At 40.0% G+C, this 19,615-nt stretch overlaps 1 protein-coding gene across 3 annotated transcripts in view; it reads right to left on the reverse strand.

Annotated features, from left to right (window-relative positions):
- The window catches only part of UBR3 (ubiquitin protein ligase E3 component n-recognin 3), a 232,659-nt gene extending 214,487 nt beyond the window's left edge, over nucleotides 1-18,172 (reverse strand). For all 3 annotated transcript variants that reach the window (XM_032637364.1, XM_032637365.1, XM_032637363.1), the window contains exon 1: nucleotides 17,589-18,172. In XM_032637364.1, the coding sequence (XP_032493255.1) occupies nucleotides 17,589-18,136 (548 nt within the window). In that variant the 5' untranslated portion in view covers nucleotides 18,137-18,172. The remainder of the gene's footprint in view (nucleotides 1-17,588) is intronic.
- Between the last annotated feature and the right edge of the window lie 1,443 nt (nucleotides 18,173-19,615).

Consider the following 19,615-nt stretch of genomic DNA (forward strand, 5'->3'; position numbering starts at 1 on the left):
TGAGCTATTTGTAGTGAGGTGCATGGACCCAGAGACTGTCATACAGAGTGAAGTCAGAAAGAGAAAAACAAATACCATATGCTAACACATATGTATAGAATCTTAAAAAAATGGTTCTGAAGAACCTAGGGGCAGGACATGAATAGACACAGACATAGAGAATGGACTTGAGGACACGGGGAGGGGGAAGGGTAAGCTGGGATGAAGTGAGAGAGTGGCATGGACATATATACACTACCAAATGTAAGAGATAGCTAGTGGGAAGCAGCCGCCTAGCACAGGGAGATCAGTTCGGTGCTTTGTGACCACCTACAGGGGTGGGATAGGGAGGGTGGGAGGGAGACGCAAGAGGTAGGGGATATGGGGCTATATATATATGCATAGCTGATTCACTTTGTTATACAGCAGAAACTAAAACACCATTGTAAAGCAATTATACTCCAATAGATATTAAAAAATAATAATAAAAAAAATTTTTAATTAAAAAAATAGGCAGTCTAAGGCCTAAAGAGATTAAAACACATTGCCCTCTAACTATAAATAATTACCAGGAAAAAAATAACTATGGAAGGCAAATTATAGGGAATAGGAGCACCTCTGAAAAGGTGTTTTTTAATTTATTTATTTGTTTGTTTGTTTTTGGCTGCATTGGGTCTTCATTGCTGCACTCAGATTTCTCTAGTTGCAGTGAGTGGGGGCTACTCTTCATTGCAGTGCACGGGCCTCTCATTGCGGTGGCTTCTCTTGTTGTGGAGCACAGGCTCTAGGTGCGTGGGCTTCAGTAGTTGTGGCACGCGGTCTCTAGAGCACAGGCTCAGTAGTTGTGGCACACAGGCTTAGTTGCTCTGCGGCATGTGGGATCTTCCTGGACCAGGGCTCAAACCCACATTCCCCGCATTGGCAGGAGGATTCTTAACCGCTGCGCCACCAGGGAAGTCCCTGAAAAGATGTTTTAACGCAGATGGTTAATCAGTAAGCAAAAGAGTGGTTCACATTTCAAACCAAGATTTATTCAACAGACTCCAACTCAAAAGACCTGGATCCCAGCTATGCCAATTACTATTCATTGAGTAAGACTCACTCTTACCCCAATTAATTACTCCCCCGTGAAATGAGGACAATAATATCTACCTCAGAAATTATCATGAGGAGGAGAAGGGTAAAAAAAATCTAATAAAAATAGAGAACAACAAAGCTGGTGTATGTTAATAAAACCATATCAAGAATTAAAATAAATGTGAAGTGTAAGCATGCCAATTAAAAGACAGAGATTATCGTAGTGATTTGCAAAAAGCAAAATCCAAATATATCGTCTATACAAGAAATGCACTTTCTTTGAGATATTACTGACATATAACATTATATTAGTTTCAGGAGTTCAGTATAACGATTAGGTATTTGTGTATATTGTGAAATGATCACCAATAAGCTACTTAACGAAATGCACTTTAAATATAAATATACAAAGATATATTTAAGTTAAAAGTAAAGGGAAAGGGGGGCTTCCCTGGTGGCGCAGTGGTTGAGAATCCGCCTACCATTGCAGAGGACATGGGTTCGAGCCCTGGTCCGGGAAGACCCCACATGCCGCGGAGCAACTAAGCCTGTGTGCCACAACTACTGAGCCTGCGCTCTAGAGCCCGCAAGCCACAACTAGAGAAAATCCGCGTGCAGCAACGAAGACCCAACACAGCCAAAAATAAATAAATAAAAAATTTAAAAAAAAAAAAAAAAAAAGTAAAGGGAAGGGCTTCCCTGGTGGTGCAGTGGTTGAGAGTCCGCCTGCCGATGCAGGGGACGTGGGTTCGTGCCCCGGTCCGGGAGGATCCCACATGCCGCAGAGCGGCTGGGCCCGTGAACCATGGCCGCTGAGCCTGCGCGTCCGGAGCCTGTGCTCCACAATGGGAGAGACCACAGCAGTGAGAGGCCCGCGTACAGCAAAAAAAAAAAAAAAAAAAAAAAAAAAAGTAAAGGGAAGCAAAGATATATACCATGCAAATTCTATCTAACTTATGAACGTCAGACCAACCTTATAAATGACAAGCTCAAAGTGCCTAACTTAACTATTAAGAAATCTGACATTACATGTCTTCAGGAAAATCCAGCAGTGAACACAGATGAGGGTAAACGTCTAACAGGTTGTGGGCCCTCTTCTCTAAAAGCAAAAGGTACTCTTCCAAAGTTAGAGCAAAATCCAACAGATTTTCTGAGAGCACATATACAGAAAAAAGTCCACTTAGGTGACTGGTAAATATAGCTATGAGAATACCGCATATAATACTGTACTATAAATATGTGCATAATTAGAGATAAGCATCCCATTTAAAAACATATTCTCTAAAAAAGATGGGTAATATCATTTTTTCCTCAGTTTTTTACAAGCAAAGTACTATTTAACTCAAAAGTAAAAAAACATTATAATGATACTATTCTTTACTCTAAAAGTATACTTTAATAATAAGAGTTAATTAAATAAAACCTGTTATCAGAATAAAGGCTTTTTAAAATTTTGCATGTCAGTGTTTTTGTACCTCAGCCCAAGATAGAGTAACAAATACTGGATTTATCCCCTCATCCAAAAACAACCAGAAAAGCAGATAAAATACATAAATAGTGGTTTTTCAGACACTGAACATCAGGCAGTGAAAGACAATGATCTCTAACAGATGGGAAGCAAATGAAATGAGCCCCTTCAAATGTCAAATCTTACTGCCTTGAGGGTTTCAAGGCCACAACCCGAGGAAGGAGAACCAAATGGAGCCAGGCAAGCTTCCTGAGTTAAGGGAGGAGGCAGAACTGAGAGTCTAGGAAAATCAATGCCACTAAAGTGAACAGGACAGAGTTCCAGACAGAAAAGAATTCCACAGAGAAATAATTCCAGAAATCTATACAGGGAATCCCTGAGTATTCACCAGAGTATAGATCAGCACATAAATATGAGAAAACTACCCAAGGCCAGGAAAAAAAAAAATTTTTTTTTAATTGAAAAAATTAGAACACAGCATATGTTCACATATAGAACCTAGAACAGTCATTTCCATCAGCCAGCCTGCAAAAACTCATAATTCATGAGATATTAGGTACTTTCCTTGGTAATGGGGAAGGTGTTTCCTTGGTAATGGGAAATAATTAGACCTAGACTGAGCAATTCTCCTGACCCACCTAACAAACGATAAAGCAAAACTTGAAAGAATCAAACTGTTTCCAAAAAGTTAACTACATGCCAAAACAAAGTTCAAAAATATTCGTAAATAGAAAAAATATCAAGCACCTAAAAAGGTAAAATTCACAGTGACAGGCATCCAATGTCTGGAGTATAAAGAAGCAGAAAAAAACAATCTATGATGAGGAGAACAATCAATCAGAAATGATCCAAAATTAACACAGATGTTAGATTCGCAGAAATAAACATATATACACTACCATATGTTCAAAAGTTAAGTAAAGATATGGAAGATATTAAAAAGTTGAACTTCTAGGGATTAAACTACAATGTCTGAGATAAAAAATACAATGGATTGGATTAACAGATTTGACAGGGAAGAAGAAAAGATTAGTGAACCTAAAGACATAGAAAGAGAAACTAGCAAAAACAAAAGACAAGAAAAAAGCAGACTGCCAAAAATGAAAAGAACAGTAGTGAGCTATGCTTCAGGCAGCTTAATATGCATATAACTAGAGTCCCCAAAAGTAGAGGAAGGTAGAAAAACATATAAAGAAATAATGTTCAGGGACTTCCCTGGCAGTCCAGTGGTGAAGACTCCACGTTTCCACTGCAGGGGGCACAGTTTCGATCCCTGGTTGGGGAACTAAGGTCCCACATGCTGCGCAGCATGGCCAAATAAATAAATAAATAAAATAATGTTCAAATTTTTTTCCAAATTTGATTAAAATCATAAACCCAAAGTCCAAGAAGCTCAACAAGCCCAAGCACAAAAAACATGAACAAAAAAAAAGAAAACAAAAAAAACCCTACACTGAGACATCATAATCAAACTACTCAAAAGCAGGGATAAAGAGAAAACGTGAAAAGCAGCCACAGAAGAAGACAGGTCAGAGAAGACAAAAAAGAAAAAAAAAAGGATGACAGCAGATTTCTCCTTGGAAACAATGCAAGTAAGAAGACACTAGTGGGCTTCCCTGGTGGCGCAGTGGTTAAGAATCCGCTTGCCAATGCAGGGGACACAGGTTGGAGCCCTGGTCCAGGAAGATCCCACGTGCTGTGGAGCAACTAAGCCCGTGAGTCACAACTACTGAGCCCACGTGCCACAACTACTGAGCCTGTGAGCCGAGAGCCCATGCTCTGCAAAAAGAGGAAGCCACCGCCGTGAGAAGCCCGCAACCACAATCAAGAGTAGCCCCCACTCGCCGCAACTAGAGAAAGCCTGCGTGCAGCAACGAAGACCCAATGCAGCCAAAAATAAATAAAAAAATTTTTTAAAAAGACACTAGTATATCATAAAGTACTAGAATCCTTAGAATCTTTCAAAAACAAAGGCAAAAATAAAGACATTTCCAGACATACCAAAAAAAAAAAGAAAGAATCCATCACTAGCAAACCTGCACTATAAGATATATTAAAGGAAGTCACTCACGCATAAGGTGGAAACATGGACCTACACAAAGGAACAAAACACTGGAAATTGTAACTAGATGAGTATGATTGTTTTATTATCATTTAAATCATTATTAGAAATTAGAATAGATTTTTTAATTTTTTTTTTTTTTTTTTTTTTTTGCGGTACACGGGCCTCTCACTGCTGTGGCCTCTCCCATTGCGGAGCACAGGCTCTGGACACGCAGGCTCAGCGGCCATGGCTCACGGGCCTAGCCACTCCGCGGCATGTGGGATCTTCCCGGACCAGGGCATGAACCCGTGTCCCCTGCATCGGCAGGCGGACTCTCAACCACTGTGCCACCAGGGAAGCCCAGAAATTGATTGTTTAAATAAAAATAACAACAATGTATTCATGAGTTTAGGATATATGTGGAAATAAAATGTATGACAACAGTAAGATAAAAACTGGGAGAGGAAAAACAGAAACAAACTATTAGAAGATTCTTATACTATACATAAAGTAGTATAATGTAACTGAAGGTAGACTGTGATAAGTTAAAGATACACTGTACACTATAAACCGTAAGGCAATCAATAAAATAACAATGACAAGCTAATCAACAAAGGAGATAAATGGAAACATAAAAAATAATTTAAAAGAAGGCAAAAAGGAGGAAAAAAGCAAACAAAGGGTAGATGGGATAAATAGGAAATAAACAGCAAGATGATACACTTAAATCTAACCATATCAATAAGCATATCAAATGTAGTCGAAATACCACTGTCAGAAATTATCAAATTGGATAAAAAAAGATAGGCCCAACAAGATCAACTGCCTACAAGAAAAGGACTTTAAATAAAAAGACACAAATAGTTTAAAAGAAAAACATTCTTTGTTTTTTGGGTTTTGGTTTTTGAGTTTTTTTGGCGACGCCACACAGTTTGCGGCATCTTAGTCTCCTGACCAGGATCGAACCCATGTCCCTGCAGTGGAAGCTCAGAGTCCTAACCACTGGAGCACCAGGGAACTCCCAAGAAAAAATATTTTTAAAAATAGATACCGTCCGTGGAGAAACTGTCTTCCACAAAACTATCCCTAGTGCCAAAAAGGTTGGGGACCGGTGATACAGAGGACATATCACTGAAATTGAGAACCACATGGGAAAAGAAACAGGAAAATCAATAAAATCAAAAGCTGGTTGCTTAAAAAGAGCAACAAAAGTGACACAGGAATGAAAAAGATGATATCATTATATATTCTACAGACACTAATAGAACAATAAAATATTACAATCAACCTTTTGCCCCTAAATTCAACAACTTAAATGAAATGGTCAAATTCCTTGAAAGATTGGAACTGCCAAAGCTCACACAAAAACATAACCTGAATAAGTAGTACATCATTAAAGGAATTGAATTTGTACTTAAAAACCTTCCAACAATAAATACTCCAAACTTAGATTGCTTCACTGCCAGTCTCTGCCCAACATTTAAGGGAGAAATATATTATATTCTACACAAAATCTTAAAAAAATTCAGAAGAGGTGGGAACCCTTCCAAACTCATTTTAGGAAACTAGCTTTACCCTAATACCAAAATAAGACAAAGATATTAAAAAAGAAAACCGTAGTTCAATATCCCTCTTGAACATAGATACAAAAATCCTCATATCAAAAATCCTCATATAAAAAGGGTAATACATCATGACCAAGTAGAGTTTACCCCAGGATGCAAGACTGGTTCAATACTCAAAAAATTACTTAATGTAATTCACCATATGTACAGATTAAAAAGAAAAATCACACAATTACCTCAGTAGATGCAGAAAAAACATTTGACGAAATCCAGCAACCCACTGCTGATAATTGGGGGGAAAAAAAACAAAATCTCTCAGCAAACTAGGAATAGAAATTACTCAATTGGATAAATAGCATCTACAAAAAACCTACAGCTAATATCAGACTTAATGATAAAAGACTTATTTTCCCCTAGCATCAGGAACACGACAAGGATATACACATTCACCACTTCTGCTCAACACTCTACTGGAAGTTGTGCCCCATGCAATCAGGAAGGGAGGGAGGAAGTAGAGAGAGAGAGAGAGAGAAAGAGAGAAAGAAAGAGAGAAAAGAAAGAAAGAAAAAGAAAGAAAGAAAGGAAGGAAGGAAGGAAGGAAGGAAGGAAGGTGGAGAGAGAGAAAGAGAAAAAGAAAGAAAGAAAGAGAGAGAGGAGGGAGGGAGGAAGAAATACAGAGACAGAGAAAGAGAGGGAGGGAGGGAGAAAGGAAAGGCACTAAGATTTGAAAGGAAGAAGTAAAACAATCTTTATTCACAGTCAACATGCTCATCTACATAGAAAACCTAATGGAATCCATCAAAAGCTACTAGACCAAATAAGTTTAGTGAGGTTGCAAGATGTAAGATCAATACAGAAACCTCAACTTGAATATGAATGTTCGTAACAGCTAAATTTGTAATAGCCAAAAACTGGAAGCTACTCAAATGTTCATCACCAGATGAACAGATATACAAATTGTGTTATATCCTTACAGTGGAATATTACTTAGCAATAAAGGAATGAACTACTGACACAAAACAACATGAATGAATCTAAAATAGTTACACTGAGTGAAGGACACCAGATCAAATATATGTGTGTGTATATATATCCACACCAGACTGACTTAATTTGTCCTGCCTTTGAGGATGATTTGTATTATCAATAATAAAATGTTTTGGGTGCTCTGATAAACATGAAAACAAAGTAAGAAAAATGGAAATGGGAAAAGGTGTTTTCCTCCTATAATTGAAGCAATAATGCGTTAATTTTTGAATAATTCAGGGTTAAAAGGTAAAAACAAGATGCTGAAGTTCTCACTGAGAAAGGCTAGAATTCCTATGCACTGTTATTTTCCTGATGACTATCTAAAAATGGTGCCCTGATTTAGGTTTTGGGAAACATTTAAAAAAAAAAAAAAAAGCCACCATAAGAGAGTGTTATTTGGTGAACTATTTTTTTACATTTATAAATGTGGTGTTAGCATCACAAAATATAAATATACGCACATACACACACACACACACATATTCCACTTACATAAAGGTCTAGAAATGCAAATTAATCTACAGCAACAGAATATAGATCAGTGGTTGCTGGGGGAAGAGGCAAAGAAAAAAGGCAGAAGGTAGGGATTACCTTGCAGGTGGTTGCTATGTTTACCATCTTGATTGTGGTGATAGTTTTACAAGTGTGTGTGTGTGTGTGTGTGTGTGTGTGTGTGTGTGTATACATACATATATATGTGTATATATATAGAGAGAGAAACTTAATGTACTTTAAATGTGTGCAACTTATTATAAATCAATTATGCCTCAATCAAGCTATTCCAAAAAATGCCTTCAAAATCATATGCAATTGCCTTGGTCAAGCATTCCAATCCAATGCTTGGATAAAAGGCTTTGCTTTTTAACAGTTCTATCACCAGTATAATGGAATATTAATATAGCATGCCAATGTTTCATAGTCCTGGGCAATCAATTACATAAAATTGGAATAATACCATTCTATTTATGTGTTTCTAGTCTCATTTAGTTAAAAGAAAAATTGAAGTAGGCAGGTCAAATACTGTCCCCATTTTACATGTGAGAAAAACTACAGCCTAGGAAAATTAAGTGATTTACCCAAGGACTAAAAGATAACAAATGTTGGGAAGTGAGACCAAAACATGGCCTCATAGACAGTTATGTTCTCACAAATTCTAAACTGAAAATTAGCAAGACCAACTTCAAAGGTCCCTGGTCAAAAAATGAGTGTTCTCTAGAGATGACTGATAAGCTACATGGAGTTCTGTGATAATGAAAATATCACTGTGAATAAATCAGAACTATAATATTCTTGCCAACCAGCATTCTAGGAAATTCTTTCCACTATTACAGGTTAGATTTCCTGAGATTCTTTAAAGAATATATTCCAGGACTTCCCTGGTGGTGCAGTGGTTAAGAATCCGCCTGCCAGTGCAGGGAACATGGGTTCAAGCCCTGGTCCAGGAAAACTCCTCATGCCACGGAGCAACTAAGCCCATATGCCACAACTACTGAGCCTGCGCTCTAGAGTCCGTGAGCCACAACTACTGAGCCCACACACCACAACTACTGAGCCCGCGTGCTGCAACTACTGAAGCCCGCATCCCTAGAGCCCATGCTCTGCAACAAGAGAAGCCTGCACACCACTACGAAGAGTAGCCCCCACTCGCCACAACCAGAGAAAGCCCACATGCAGCAACGAAGACCCAACGCAGCCAAAAAATATATAAATATTTTTTAAAAACACAACTAATATAAACTACAGTAGTAAAACTAGATTTTTAATTTCAAGCTTTTTACAACACTATTATATATTACAAGGTGAAAAGACAAGCCACAGGCTAAAACAATGAAGTGAGGAATCCAAAGATCAGTATCTAGCATACATTAAGACTCAGTAAAATAAAATTTAAAAACCCAGTAGAAAACAGGCAAAGAATATGAACCAGCAGTTCACAAAAGAAGAAACTAAATGGCCTAAAAACAAATGAAAAGATGTTCAACTTTACCTAGCAGTCAGGAAATGCAAAATTTTTAAATATGTTTATAACCAACAGACTGGCAAAATATTATATATAGAGAGAGAGAGAGACAGAGAGATACATATATATATATCACCAGTTTTGGTAAGTAGAAAAACAGGAACTCAAATTCCTAGTGGAAGTGTAATTGGGAGTAAACTGGATAAACCAACAGAAGGCAACTCTTAACTATCTAGTAATGCCGAAGAATAGAATGCACACTCTATGATCCAATGATTCCTCTCCTAAAAACATTCTGGTATATCTATACAAGGAGACACATGCAAAGATGTTCACTACAGCCCTTTTAGAAACAATGAAAAATGTAAAGCATCTAACTGTCCTTCAGCAAAGAAATAGGTAAGCAAACTATGGTTTAATCATACTATAGAATGTTTAATAGTAGTTAGAAATGAATGAACTAGTCTATTTTAGCAACATGGCAAATAAAAAAGGCAAGCTGCAAAAGGATTCATATAATGTAAAATAATTTATGTAAAATTTTCACATAAATATTGTTTAAATGTAGTACATTTAAGTAAATGTAAAAAGTAAATATAAAAGTAAAACATAGGGCTTCCCTGGTGGTGCAGTGGTTGAGAGTCCGCCTGCCGATGCAGGGGATGCGGGTTCGTGCCCCGGTCTGGGAGGATCCCACATGCCGCGAAGCGGCTTGGCCCGTGAGCCATGGCCGCTGAGCCTGCACGTCCGGAGCCTGTGCTCCGCAACAGGAGCGGCCACAACAGTGAGAGGCCCGCGTACCGAAAAAAAAAAAAAGTAAAACATGCATGGATATGACACAGGAATTTCAGGAGAATGGTAACCCCTAGGGAGGGAAAGAGGAAGGAAGGGAGAAGAGGATGATCTTTGCTTTTCTGATTGAAAAAAGCTCTAAGGAAAATATGACGAAAGGTTGACCTCTATTAATCTCAGTGGTGAGTACAAAGGTATTTGTTATATTATTTTTATACTTTTATGTATACTGAAAATGTTTCATAGTTGAAAATAGTTTTAAAGAATTTAATATGAAATAAAAATGATGAGAAAAAAATTACTATTTAACAACACTTCTAAATTGCTCTGTTGTAGTTAAACCTCATAACTATGAAGATGACTAGAAACTACACTTCCAGCTCAAGGAGAATCTTCTCCACTAAGTAGAATCTGTCTACATTATTTCTAGTAAATTAGCAATGACAAAAAGTACAATGAACACAGAAAAGAGAACACAGATTTCTTTAACTCTTCTTCCTCCAAGCTCTCAGAACAGGAGTGTTGTGCTCTTTTGTTTGAATTTGTGACTTGAGTTAGATGGATACTGCTGTAGAGAAAATTCCAGATTCATAGGAAAGAAAATTTCACAAGTAATGCATGTAAACACATAGATAACATACTAAAACTCTGAATATGTGCAAAGAGAATATAAATAAAAGAGATAAATATGGCACAGGTCTTCATCATCAAATCTTTATTGAAAGTTTGTTACTTGTAGCGATATAAACTAGAAATGAAAAAAAACTGTTAATTCAGAAAATCAAATCCTGCAGTATGGTTTCACACTGTACTTATGCTATAGAAGTGTTGTCCCTACACATGAGCTCCACAGTGAAGATAAAACTCACCACTGGACTTTGCAACATGAGACTTTGAGGACAGGAATACATACAGTGAGCTAAAAAAAAATAACAAGAGAGGATGCCACTGCAAAGGAGATGATAAGGTTGGCAACATAGGTAGAGGCCACGCTGTGGAAAACACTGATGCCAGGCTAAGGGCGCCAGACTCTAGCTTACAAAAAATGGGAAGCCTTTTTTTTTTTTTTTTTTTTTTGGCTGCGCCAGGTCTCAGTTGCAGCCCGCGGACTGTTAGTTGCGGCATGCAGGATCTTTTTAGTTGCAGCATGGGGGCTTCTTAGTTGTGGCATGCTTGTGGGATCCAGTTCCCTGACCAGGGATCTAACCCAGGCCCCCTGCATTGGGAGCACAGAGACTTACCCACTGGACCACAAGGAAGCTATTTTAAGCAAAGTAGTCACATATGTAAAGCAGAATTTTATATGAGTGAAGGTTAGACTGAACTGTGAGATTATTACAGGCAGGAAAACAGTAAATTATCATGGAATAGGTTATGATGTGATAAAGGCTTGACCTAAGGTAACAGCAGAGAATGAAAAGAACAAATCTAAGAGAAAACAAAAGAACAGGTCTTGGTACCAAGCATGCAAGGAGAGGGAAAGGGAAGAATCAATAATGACACAAGGAGACACTATTAGATATCTACCCAAAATCCATTCCTCTGTTTTTCCCCAGACATGAGACAACAAAGACCAAATGTAAACAAACTAAGTGATGGAACAAAAGTTTATAAAAAGCCTGGGTCCCCAATAACACTAATAAGCTGCTGAACTAGTCCTGAGATGCAAAACAGTAAATCTCTTCAAGGTTTAAGCCACTAGTAGCTGGGATTTCTGACTGGGGGAAAAATGATACTAATTTTAAAAGAAACAAAGGGAATTCTCCAGCAGTCCAATGGTTAGGACTGTGCTTTCATGGCCAAAGGCCCAGGTTCAATCCCTTGTCAGGGAACTAAGATCCCACAAGCCTCACAGCACGGCCAAAAAAACTAAAATAAAAAATAAATAAATAGGAAAATAAAAAAGGAAAATCTACATGGAAGTATTTTAGAGAGCGATATAATTGATTCAATTTTAGACATGCTGACATTAAGGTAATGGGAGTGTATTCAAGTGGCCAAAAGTTCCCAAACTGGTATGACTCAAAATAACAGCTTCCTAGATTTAACCAATGAAACTTAGATTATTCAAAGTTACAGATTTCTTTACTACAGGATTTCTTTAAGATGTTACACATTTCAGACAGTCAAGAAGATACGACGTGAAGTGTTTCCCAAATTTGCTTGGCCACAGTACACCCCTCTGTAGTAGAAAATCTCTGTAAAACATGTCTAGAGAAATAGATAAAGTATAGCTGATCCTTGAAACTTTAAGAATAGCGTATTCTAGGGACTTCCCTGGTGGTCCAGTGGTAAAGAATCTGCCTTCCAATGTGGGGGACATGGGTTCGATCCCTGGTCCGGGAACTAGGCCCGCACACCACAACTACTGAGCTCGCGCACTGCAACAAGAGTGCCCGCATGCCACAAACTACAGAGCCCATGGGCCCTGGAGCCCGTGCGCCACAACTAGAGAGAGAAAATCCACATGCCACAACTAGAGAGAAGCCCGCACGTCAACAAAGAGCCCGGGCCACAACGAAGGATCCCACGTGCCGCAGCTGAGACCAGACTCAGCCAAATTAATTAATTAATTAAAAATAATAGAGTATTCTACAAAGAACTCACTAATACATGAAAAGATAATACAATTAGAATATCACCATTTTGCAGCCCCTAATAAAATAATAGATCTAGACAATGATAATCGATAGCTGCAAAAATCTTTAACATGATAGGGAACTTCATGACAAATGGATTGGGCTGACAAACCTGAACCCACTGATCAACCTAACATTTACTAAAGAATAGACAAGGAGACATTCTGTGGCTCCAGCTATTATTCAACAGGAAGTATAAAACACCATGATAAAGTTTTCTTGCCCCCCTCCCCAAAAAAAGAGAACCTAAAATTTGATCAAGACTCTAGATCCAACTACTAGTATACAAGAAATAATGGGCAGAGGAACAAGTTACATATCACAGAGATGCAATCAGTAAAACCCAGAATGTCGGTTTCTTTAACTAATAAATTGCAAAGAAGGAAAAAAGAAGGGGGAGGGGGAGACTATAAATTAAGATTCTTAAGAGAAATAAAAACCAAATAGAACATTAGGACATTGTTTGCATCCTACTCCTAAATTAACCCTAAGAAATCATTTATGAGACAAGTGGGAAAATCTGAATACTCACTTGCTATTTGAAGATATTAAAAAATCATTGTGAATATTTTAGGTACTATAATTGTGGTAGCAGTACTGTAATTCTTTTGTGATAAAATACATATAACATAAAATTTATTATTTAACCATTTTTAAGTGGTATTAAGAACATTCACATTGTTGTGCAACCATCACCACCATCCAACTCAAGAACAGTTTTATCTTCCCAAACTGAAACTCTACCCATTAAACAATAACTCTCCATTCCCCCTTGCCCCCAGCCCCGGACAACCACCATTCTACTTTCTGTCTCTGTGAATGAGACTATTGCAGGTACTTCATATAAACAGAATCATACAACATTTGTCTTATTGTGTCAGGCTTATTTCACTTAGCATAAGGTTTTTAAGGTTCATCCATTTTGTAGCATGTGTCTGAATTTCATTTCTTGTAAAGGCTGAATAATATTCCATCTTATGAATATGCCACATTTTGTTTATCCATTCATCTGTCAGTGGACATTTGGGTTCAGTTTTATTTTTCAGGGTTTGTATCTCTTTACTGAGATACATACTTAAACATTTATAAACTGAATTATAAGATACCTGAGATTTGCTTCAAAATAGATAAAAAAGATATCACTTTTCACTTATCAGGTAAACAAAGATCAGAAAAACTGGTAACACCATATACATTGGCCAAGATGTGTGGAAACATGCTCATTCAAATACTGTTGGTGGGAGTGTAAATTAATCTCTTTGGAGGGCTCTATCAAAGTTTAAAATGCACATTTCCATTAACCAAGATATAATATAACTTCTGATAATTTATCCTCACAGATATACTCACACATACACAAAGAAATGTATACAAGAATACTGACTACAATAAAGCTTATATTAGGCCCAAGACTGGAAACAATTTACATGTCTATCAGTAGGGAACTGACTGAATAAATTACAGTAAAATACAAAAATACGAAAATGCAATAGAATACAATTTAACTTTAAAAAAGAAAATAAAATGGTTCTATGTGTACTAGTAAGAGACAGAATCCAATAAGTACGTTCACAGGAAAAAAGCAAGATTCAGAAGAGTATAACACTGTTCAACCAGACATTCACTGCTTTGATTTCTGGCATTGTCACACATCAAATAACCTAAAAACTTCCTACAACACAACATCTAGAAATGCTGAGTAAATTATAACTAAAATCTTTTAAATGTATAACTAAGCTCAAAAGTAAGGGAAATCTCTCACTGAGGTGTGGGATGGAGGAAAGAGGAACTTTTACTTTTTACTTTTCCACCTACTTTTATGTTATAACCAATAAGTATTACTTTTGAAATTAAAAAAGAAATCAGTCCTGAAGTACGCTGAAAAAAGATGCTATAAATTTAATAATCCATGCCACTCCCTGAATAACTAAAGCAATGTAATCTCAGGGCAAATTTTCAGGTATAACAGCTACTATTTTATCCAATTTAATTCAACATTTACTACTAAGTACAAGAGCCTTTGAAAAATAATAGCAAGATGAGGTTCCTATTTTTTAAGGAGTTTAGAATCCGTGAGGAAGAATAAGGAGGCAAAAGAAATCAATAATACACGATAGAACATGAAAATGGTCATCCTCTGCATCAAAATTTGAAAACTAAATGTTTAAAATTCCAATTTCTGGTTCGTAACATCAGAACCCCAAACCAGTCTGACATTAGTTTAGATTTTCCATTACTTTTTTTCTTTTTTTTCTCCATTATGTTTTTTGAACTCATCCATCCATTAATCATTTGTGACAATGACTGTACTTACATTAGTGGCAACATACAATTATTAATACAGTTTCTATAGGCTTTGTGATCTCTTCCCACAAATGAATTCTCAGTTGTTTTCTTCCTTTGATTCGTGTACCTGTTAATAGGCCACATTTATTATATCAGTACTACTAATCAAAAATAACTGAATTCCCTGGTGGCACAGTGGTTAAGAATCTGCCTGCCAATGCAGGGGACACGGGTTCAAGCCCTGGTCCAGGAAGATCCCACATGCCGCGGAGCAACTAAGCCCATGCGCCACAACTACTGAGCCTGTGCTCTAGAGCCCGCGAGCCACAACTACTGAGCCCGTGTGCCACAACTATTGAAATCCGCGCGCCTAGAGCCCATGCTCCGCAACGAGAAGCCACTACAATGAGAAGCCCGCACACTGCAACCAAGAGTAGCCCCCGCTCACTACAACTAGAGAAAGCCCGTGCGCAGCAACGAAGACCCAACACAGCCAAAAAATAAACTAATTAATTTAAAAAAAAAAAAAAGGAATGCTACTTGTAGAGGCAATAGAGAGAAGTACTGAACTGTCAGGCTCTGGAGCCAGCATGCCTAGCCAGCTACCTGTGTAATCCTGAGCAAGTTTCTTAAAACTCTGTGCCCCACTTTCCTCTTCTGTACAATGGGGATAATAACAGTAACAATCTCAGAGTTATTGATTAAGTGAGTTAATGTAAAGCAGATTTTAATATTTGACCACTATTTTCCAAATAGATGAATAAAACTCCAAAATTTTAATAGCACTCTGTTGTTGAGACTGGTGTGAAAGAGAGTCACATGTTCTGCTTACTCCTAAGCCTTCTGGGGGGCAATCTGGAAATCCCACTTTGAGAATTTATCCCTCTGATATTCTTGCACAGGTACGCAAAGAGAGGTATACCAGTTTTTTATTTCATACTGAAACCAAAATGTCCATCAAAAGTGATGACTAAATAAAGAATGGCAAATTTATGACATGAAACACTATGCAGCAGATTGTTTTTTTTAATAGAGTGAGTACACTGATTTACTGACATGGAAAGATCTCAAATAAGTGAAAAATTCAAGATGTATACAACAGTGCACATGATAGGTTACCTTTTGCAAAAAAAGAGGCTGAAATATCAAAATACATATTCATCCTTGTTTCTTTTTGCACTAAGAGGAACTAGTAACACTGTGAAGAAACTGAGCAGATGGGAGACAGGATGGGAGGGAAACTTCAAACTGTGTATCTTTTTATTTTATTTTTTTGCTTTTTTAGCTACACAAATATCTATTCAATTGTCAATTTTTACAGTATTTTTAAGTGTCAGGTATACACTTTAAGCTGGCAAATGTTAGCTGCAATTATTACTATTGTTGTTACTAGCAATAGCAGTATTATAAGTATTATTGTCATTAACAAGCTCAAAACAGCTCCTTTCTGAAGCTTTTTTCTTACTCCCTCTGCACAGAGCCTTCTCTGACTCCCAGACTATTTAAGGAATTTATCATTTTCTACTCTAGTGTAAGCGGCTTAAGGGGCAGGTCAATGTCTTGTTCATTTTTAATATCCTAGGAGCCTTGATTGTACCTAGTCGATACAAATATTCTGGAATAACAGTAACCTACAAGTACTCCAAAGAAAATAGTGACCATTTCTAACGGGATTAGACTCTATCATTAATTATAAGACCAGAAAACTGAAAAACTTGAATAACTGGATTTGCTAACATTCTTTTGGCTACTGACCAGCCAAAATCTCCTCTCTTTGACTAAGCTTTTCTTTCCCCGGGACTTCCCCAGACACTGACATCATGTCCCAAGCCAAGACACAACATGCACCAACTCTTTAACTCACTGCAATCTCTGAAATGTCTTTTGTCCTAAATCCCAACACCCTGGTACATCATTCCTATCGAAAAAGCATTTGAGTGTTTCCTTTTAGATAGAGGTTCACATATTAGTCAGGGCATAAAGTGCCCTTTTAACTGGAGAAGACCTAAACACATGATTCGTAATTCGCTCAGTGTTTTGTTTGTGCTGGTATGGAAGGTATTCTATAATTGACTGCTCGCTCGGTAGCTCAATTCTAGATGTCATTCCAGCACACCAAATACTCCACTGACAGCTCAACAGTCACTTTTCATACAGGCCCCTCCCCTTCCCTCCTCCCTCAACCCCCATCAGCTCAAGAGCTCCTTCCCTCATACTGACACACTGACAGTTCAGAAGTCCCTTTCCACAAGCTGTCCTCCCCTGCAGCTGCAAGACCACCTCCCCGAGTCGCATCATCCAGCGACCCAATTCGGTCCCCGATATCATCCCTCTCCCAGCCAATCCAAATCACATCATCAGTCTCTTCCCAAGAAACAGGCAGCTTTAAAGCCTTTCCCAGCAAGTACGCAATTGACAGCTCGACAACAGATTCCCCGAGTATCCTCTCCTCTTCTCTCCGCTCCTACCCCACGCACTGGCTCTTTTCTCTCAATCACTCGTTCGCCCTGGCTTCCCCGAAAAGTCACAGCCTTGTTCCCTAAATACGCTCTCCGCTCTCCCCCTCCTCCCCATCCCCTTCGCCGCTGACAGCTCAGTCACTTCCATCCCCATGTGGCTGCAACCTCCTGCCCCACTCCTTTCCCTTGACAGCTCTGGGTCGGCTCCAAGCTCCCCTCCCCAAGGCCTCCCCAGACCTCGGCCTGGGCCTCCCGCGGTGCCCCCCGCCCCGGAGAACAGCTCCACTCACCCACTCTCCCGCATCACGTTGCTGTCCCCGCAGTCGCAGGCACCGCCGGCCTGGCTGCGGAACATGTTGAAGTCGTGTCCGGTGTGGTCACCCTGGTGGAAGCACTCGGCGCACAGCGACATGCAGGGAGAGATGCCGCACGTCCGGCAGCGGTAGGCCACGAAGTTGGCTGTCCAGACCAGGCCGCAGAGCGCCGCGGGGTCGTAGGCCCGCACCGCCGCGCAGAACTCGTCGTAGCCTCCGCCGCCCGCCAGAAGGCACTTACACCACTCCAGGGCCTCCTCCTCGGCCGGCCCCGGACCGCCCCCGCCGCCGGCCGCCGCCGCCTCCTCGCCGTCTGCAGCCGCAGCCAGCGGCCGCTCGGCGTTCAGCACCCGCTCCAGCAGCGCCTGCAGCTCCTCGGCACCTGCGCGGTTGTCCGGCCGGCTGAGGGCCGCCTTCAGGTGCGCGGCGGTGGCCGCCTTGTCGAGGGCCAGCCCGGGCGCGGGCATCTCGGCTTGGGGTGGCTGCGGACCCCCGACAGCCGCCGCCGCCGCCGCCGCCGCCATGATGAGAGCTCAGAATTTGGAGAGTCCAGGGCCGGCAGCTCCTCCTGGGAGGGTGGGGGAATTGGCTGCTGCGATTGCTCGGCCCTCCCAACTCTCGCGATATCCCGGGGCTGCCGCGCACCTCTGCCTGTGTCCCCGCCCCTGCACACGCCCCCTCGCGCTGGGGTGCCTGCTTCCCGACCCTCTCGCTTGGGACGGACCTCCTGTTTCTTCCTCCGACCTCTTGGCTCTCAACTACAATTGAGAGCCACTAAAATAAGGGACCTGACTTTAAAATTATTTAATATGGAAAATCTTTAATATGGACCATTTTTCCTCTATTTACCTGGGCTACAGGAATACATACAGCATCTTTCAGCTGTTTTTTAGGCATCTACATTTCGTTCTGAGATGTAGATCCCCACTGTTATCAAACCCTTAATTACGATTGAATTACTATTATTATTGAAAACCCCTCCTAATTTTTCGCCCTGTATCAGTTCTTACCCTCACAGCTATTACCAGTTTAATCTTCTAAAGTACATTTTTTAGAGGATTAAAATATATTCTTACTATCACTCTCCTGTTCAAAATCTTTAGTGGAAACAAAAGTCAAAAACTCCTTCAATCTTCTGTTAATGCCCATCACCAACCTATCTTTCTATCATTATCTCCTCGCGCTACTCTCTTTGCCATTTGAAAGAGACCAATGGGACTCTTCAGTGTTTTCTGAAAGATGCTTTATCCCTGTAGTCTTTATTGTTCCTAGTTCCACCCCTACTCCACCCCATACAGTCGCCCCACACTCCCGTTCTTGCAATGTCTGCCCATTTCATTTCCCTTCTTCAAAAATGGCTCTGAGTTGGTCCGTGGGTCGGTGGCCTAGAGCTTGGTTCTCGGCTTTCATGTTCGGAGGTGGGAGGGACACGGGACAGGCCCGCACACCTGACCTGCCCGGAGAGGATCCCCGCACCCAGTAGGAGAAGGAGGAGACTAAGCAGGGAAAAAGACTCATAGCTTCTGATGCGAGTCACGTGCTGGAAGCTGCCCTGGGGCAGATGGACGGGATCATTGCCGGCACTAACACAGGGGTGGATATTAGCAATGGTACCTGTGAGCCTGCACTGGCTTCCGCGGCTTCCTACATGAACCCCTTCCCGGTGCTCCATCTCATCGAGGACTTGAGGCTGGCCCTGGAGATGCTGGAGCATTCTCAGGAGAGCGCATCCCTCCTGAGCCAGATCCCAGGCCCAACAGCTGCCTACGTAAAGGAGTAGTTCGAGAAGAGCTGGCTGCGGCTTTCCGGCTCACTTTACACCTGGCATGGGCGCCCATCCCTCCCTCCAGTCCTGCTAAGTACTACTGACTCAGGCTGCAGTGTTTACAGAAAACTTTATGAAGCTTCAAGAAAATGATAGGTCCATAATTCCTCAGTCTGAAATCCTTAATTCCTCAGTATGAAACCCTTGGGTCCACGTGCATTTTAGAACTCAGAGCTTA

The sequence above is a fragment of the Phocoena sinus genome, chromosome 7 (assembly GCF_008692025.1).
Source record: "Phocoena sinus isolate mPhoSin1 chromosome 7, mPhoSin1.pri, whole genome shotgun sequence".
NCBI lineage: Eukaryota > Metazoa > Chordata > Mammalia > Artiodactyla > Phocoenidae > Phocoena > Phocoena sinus.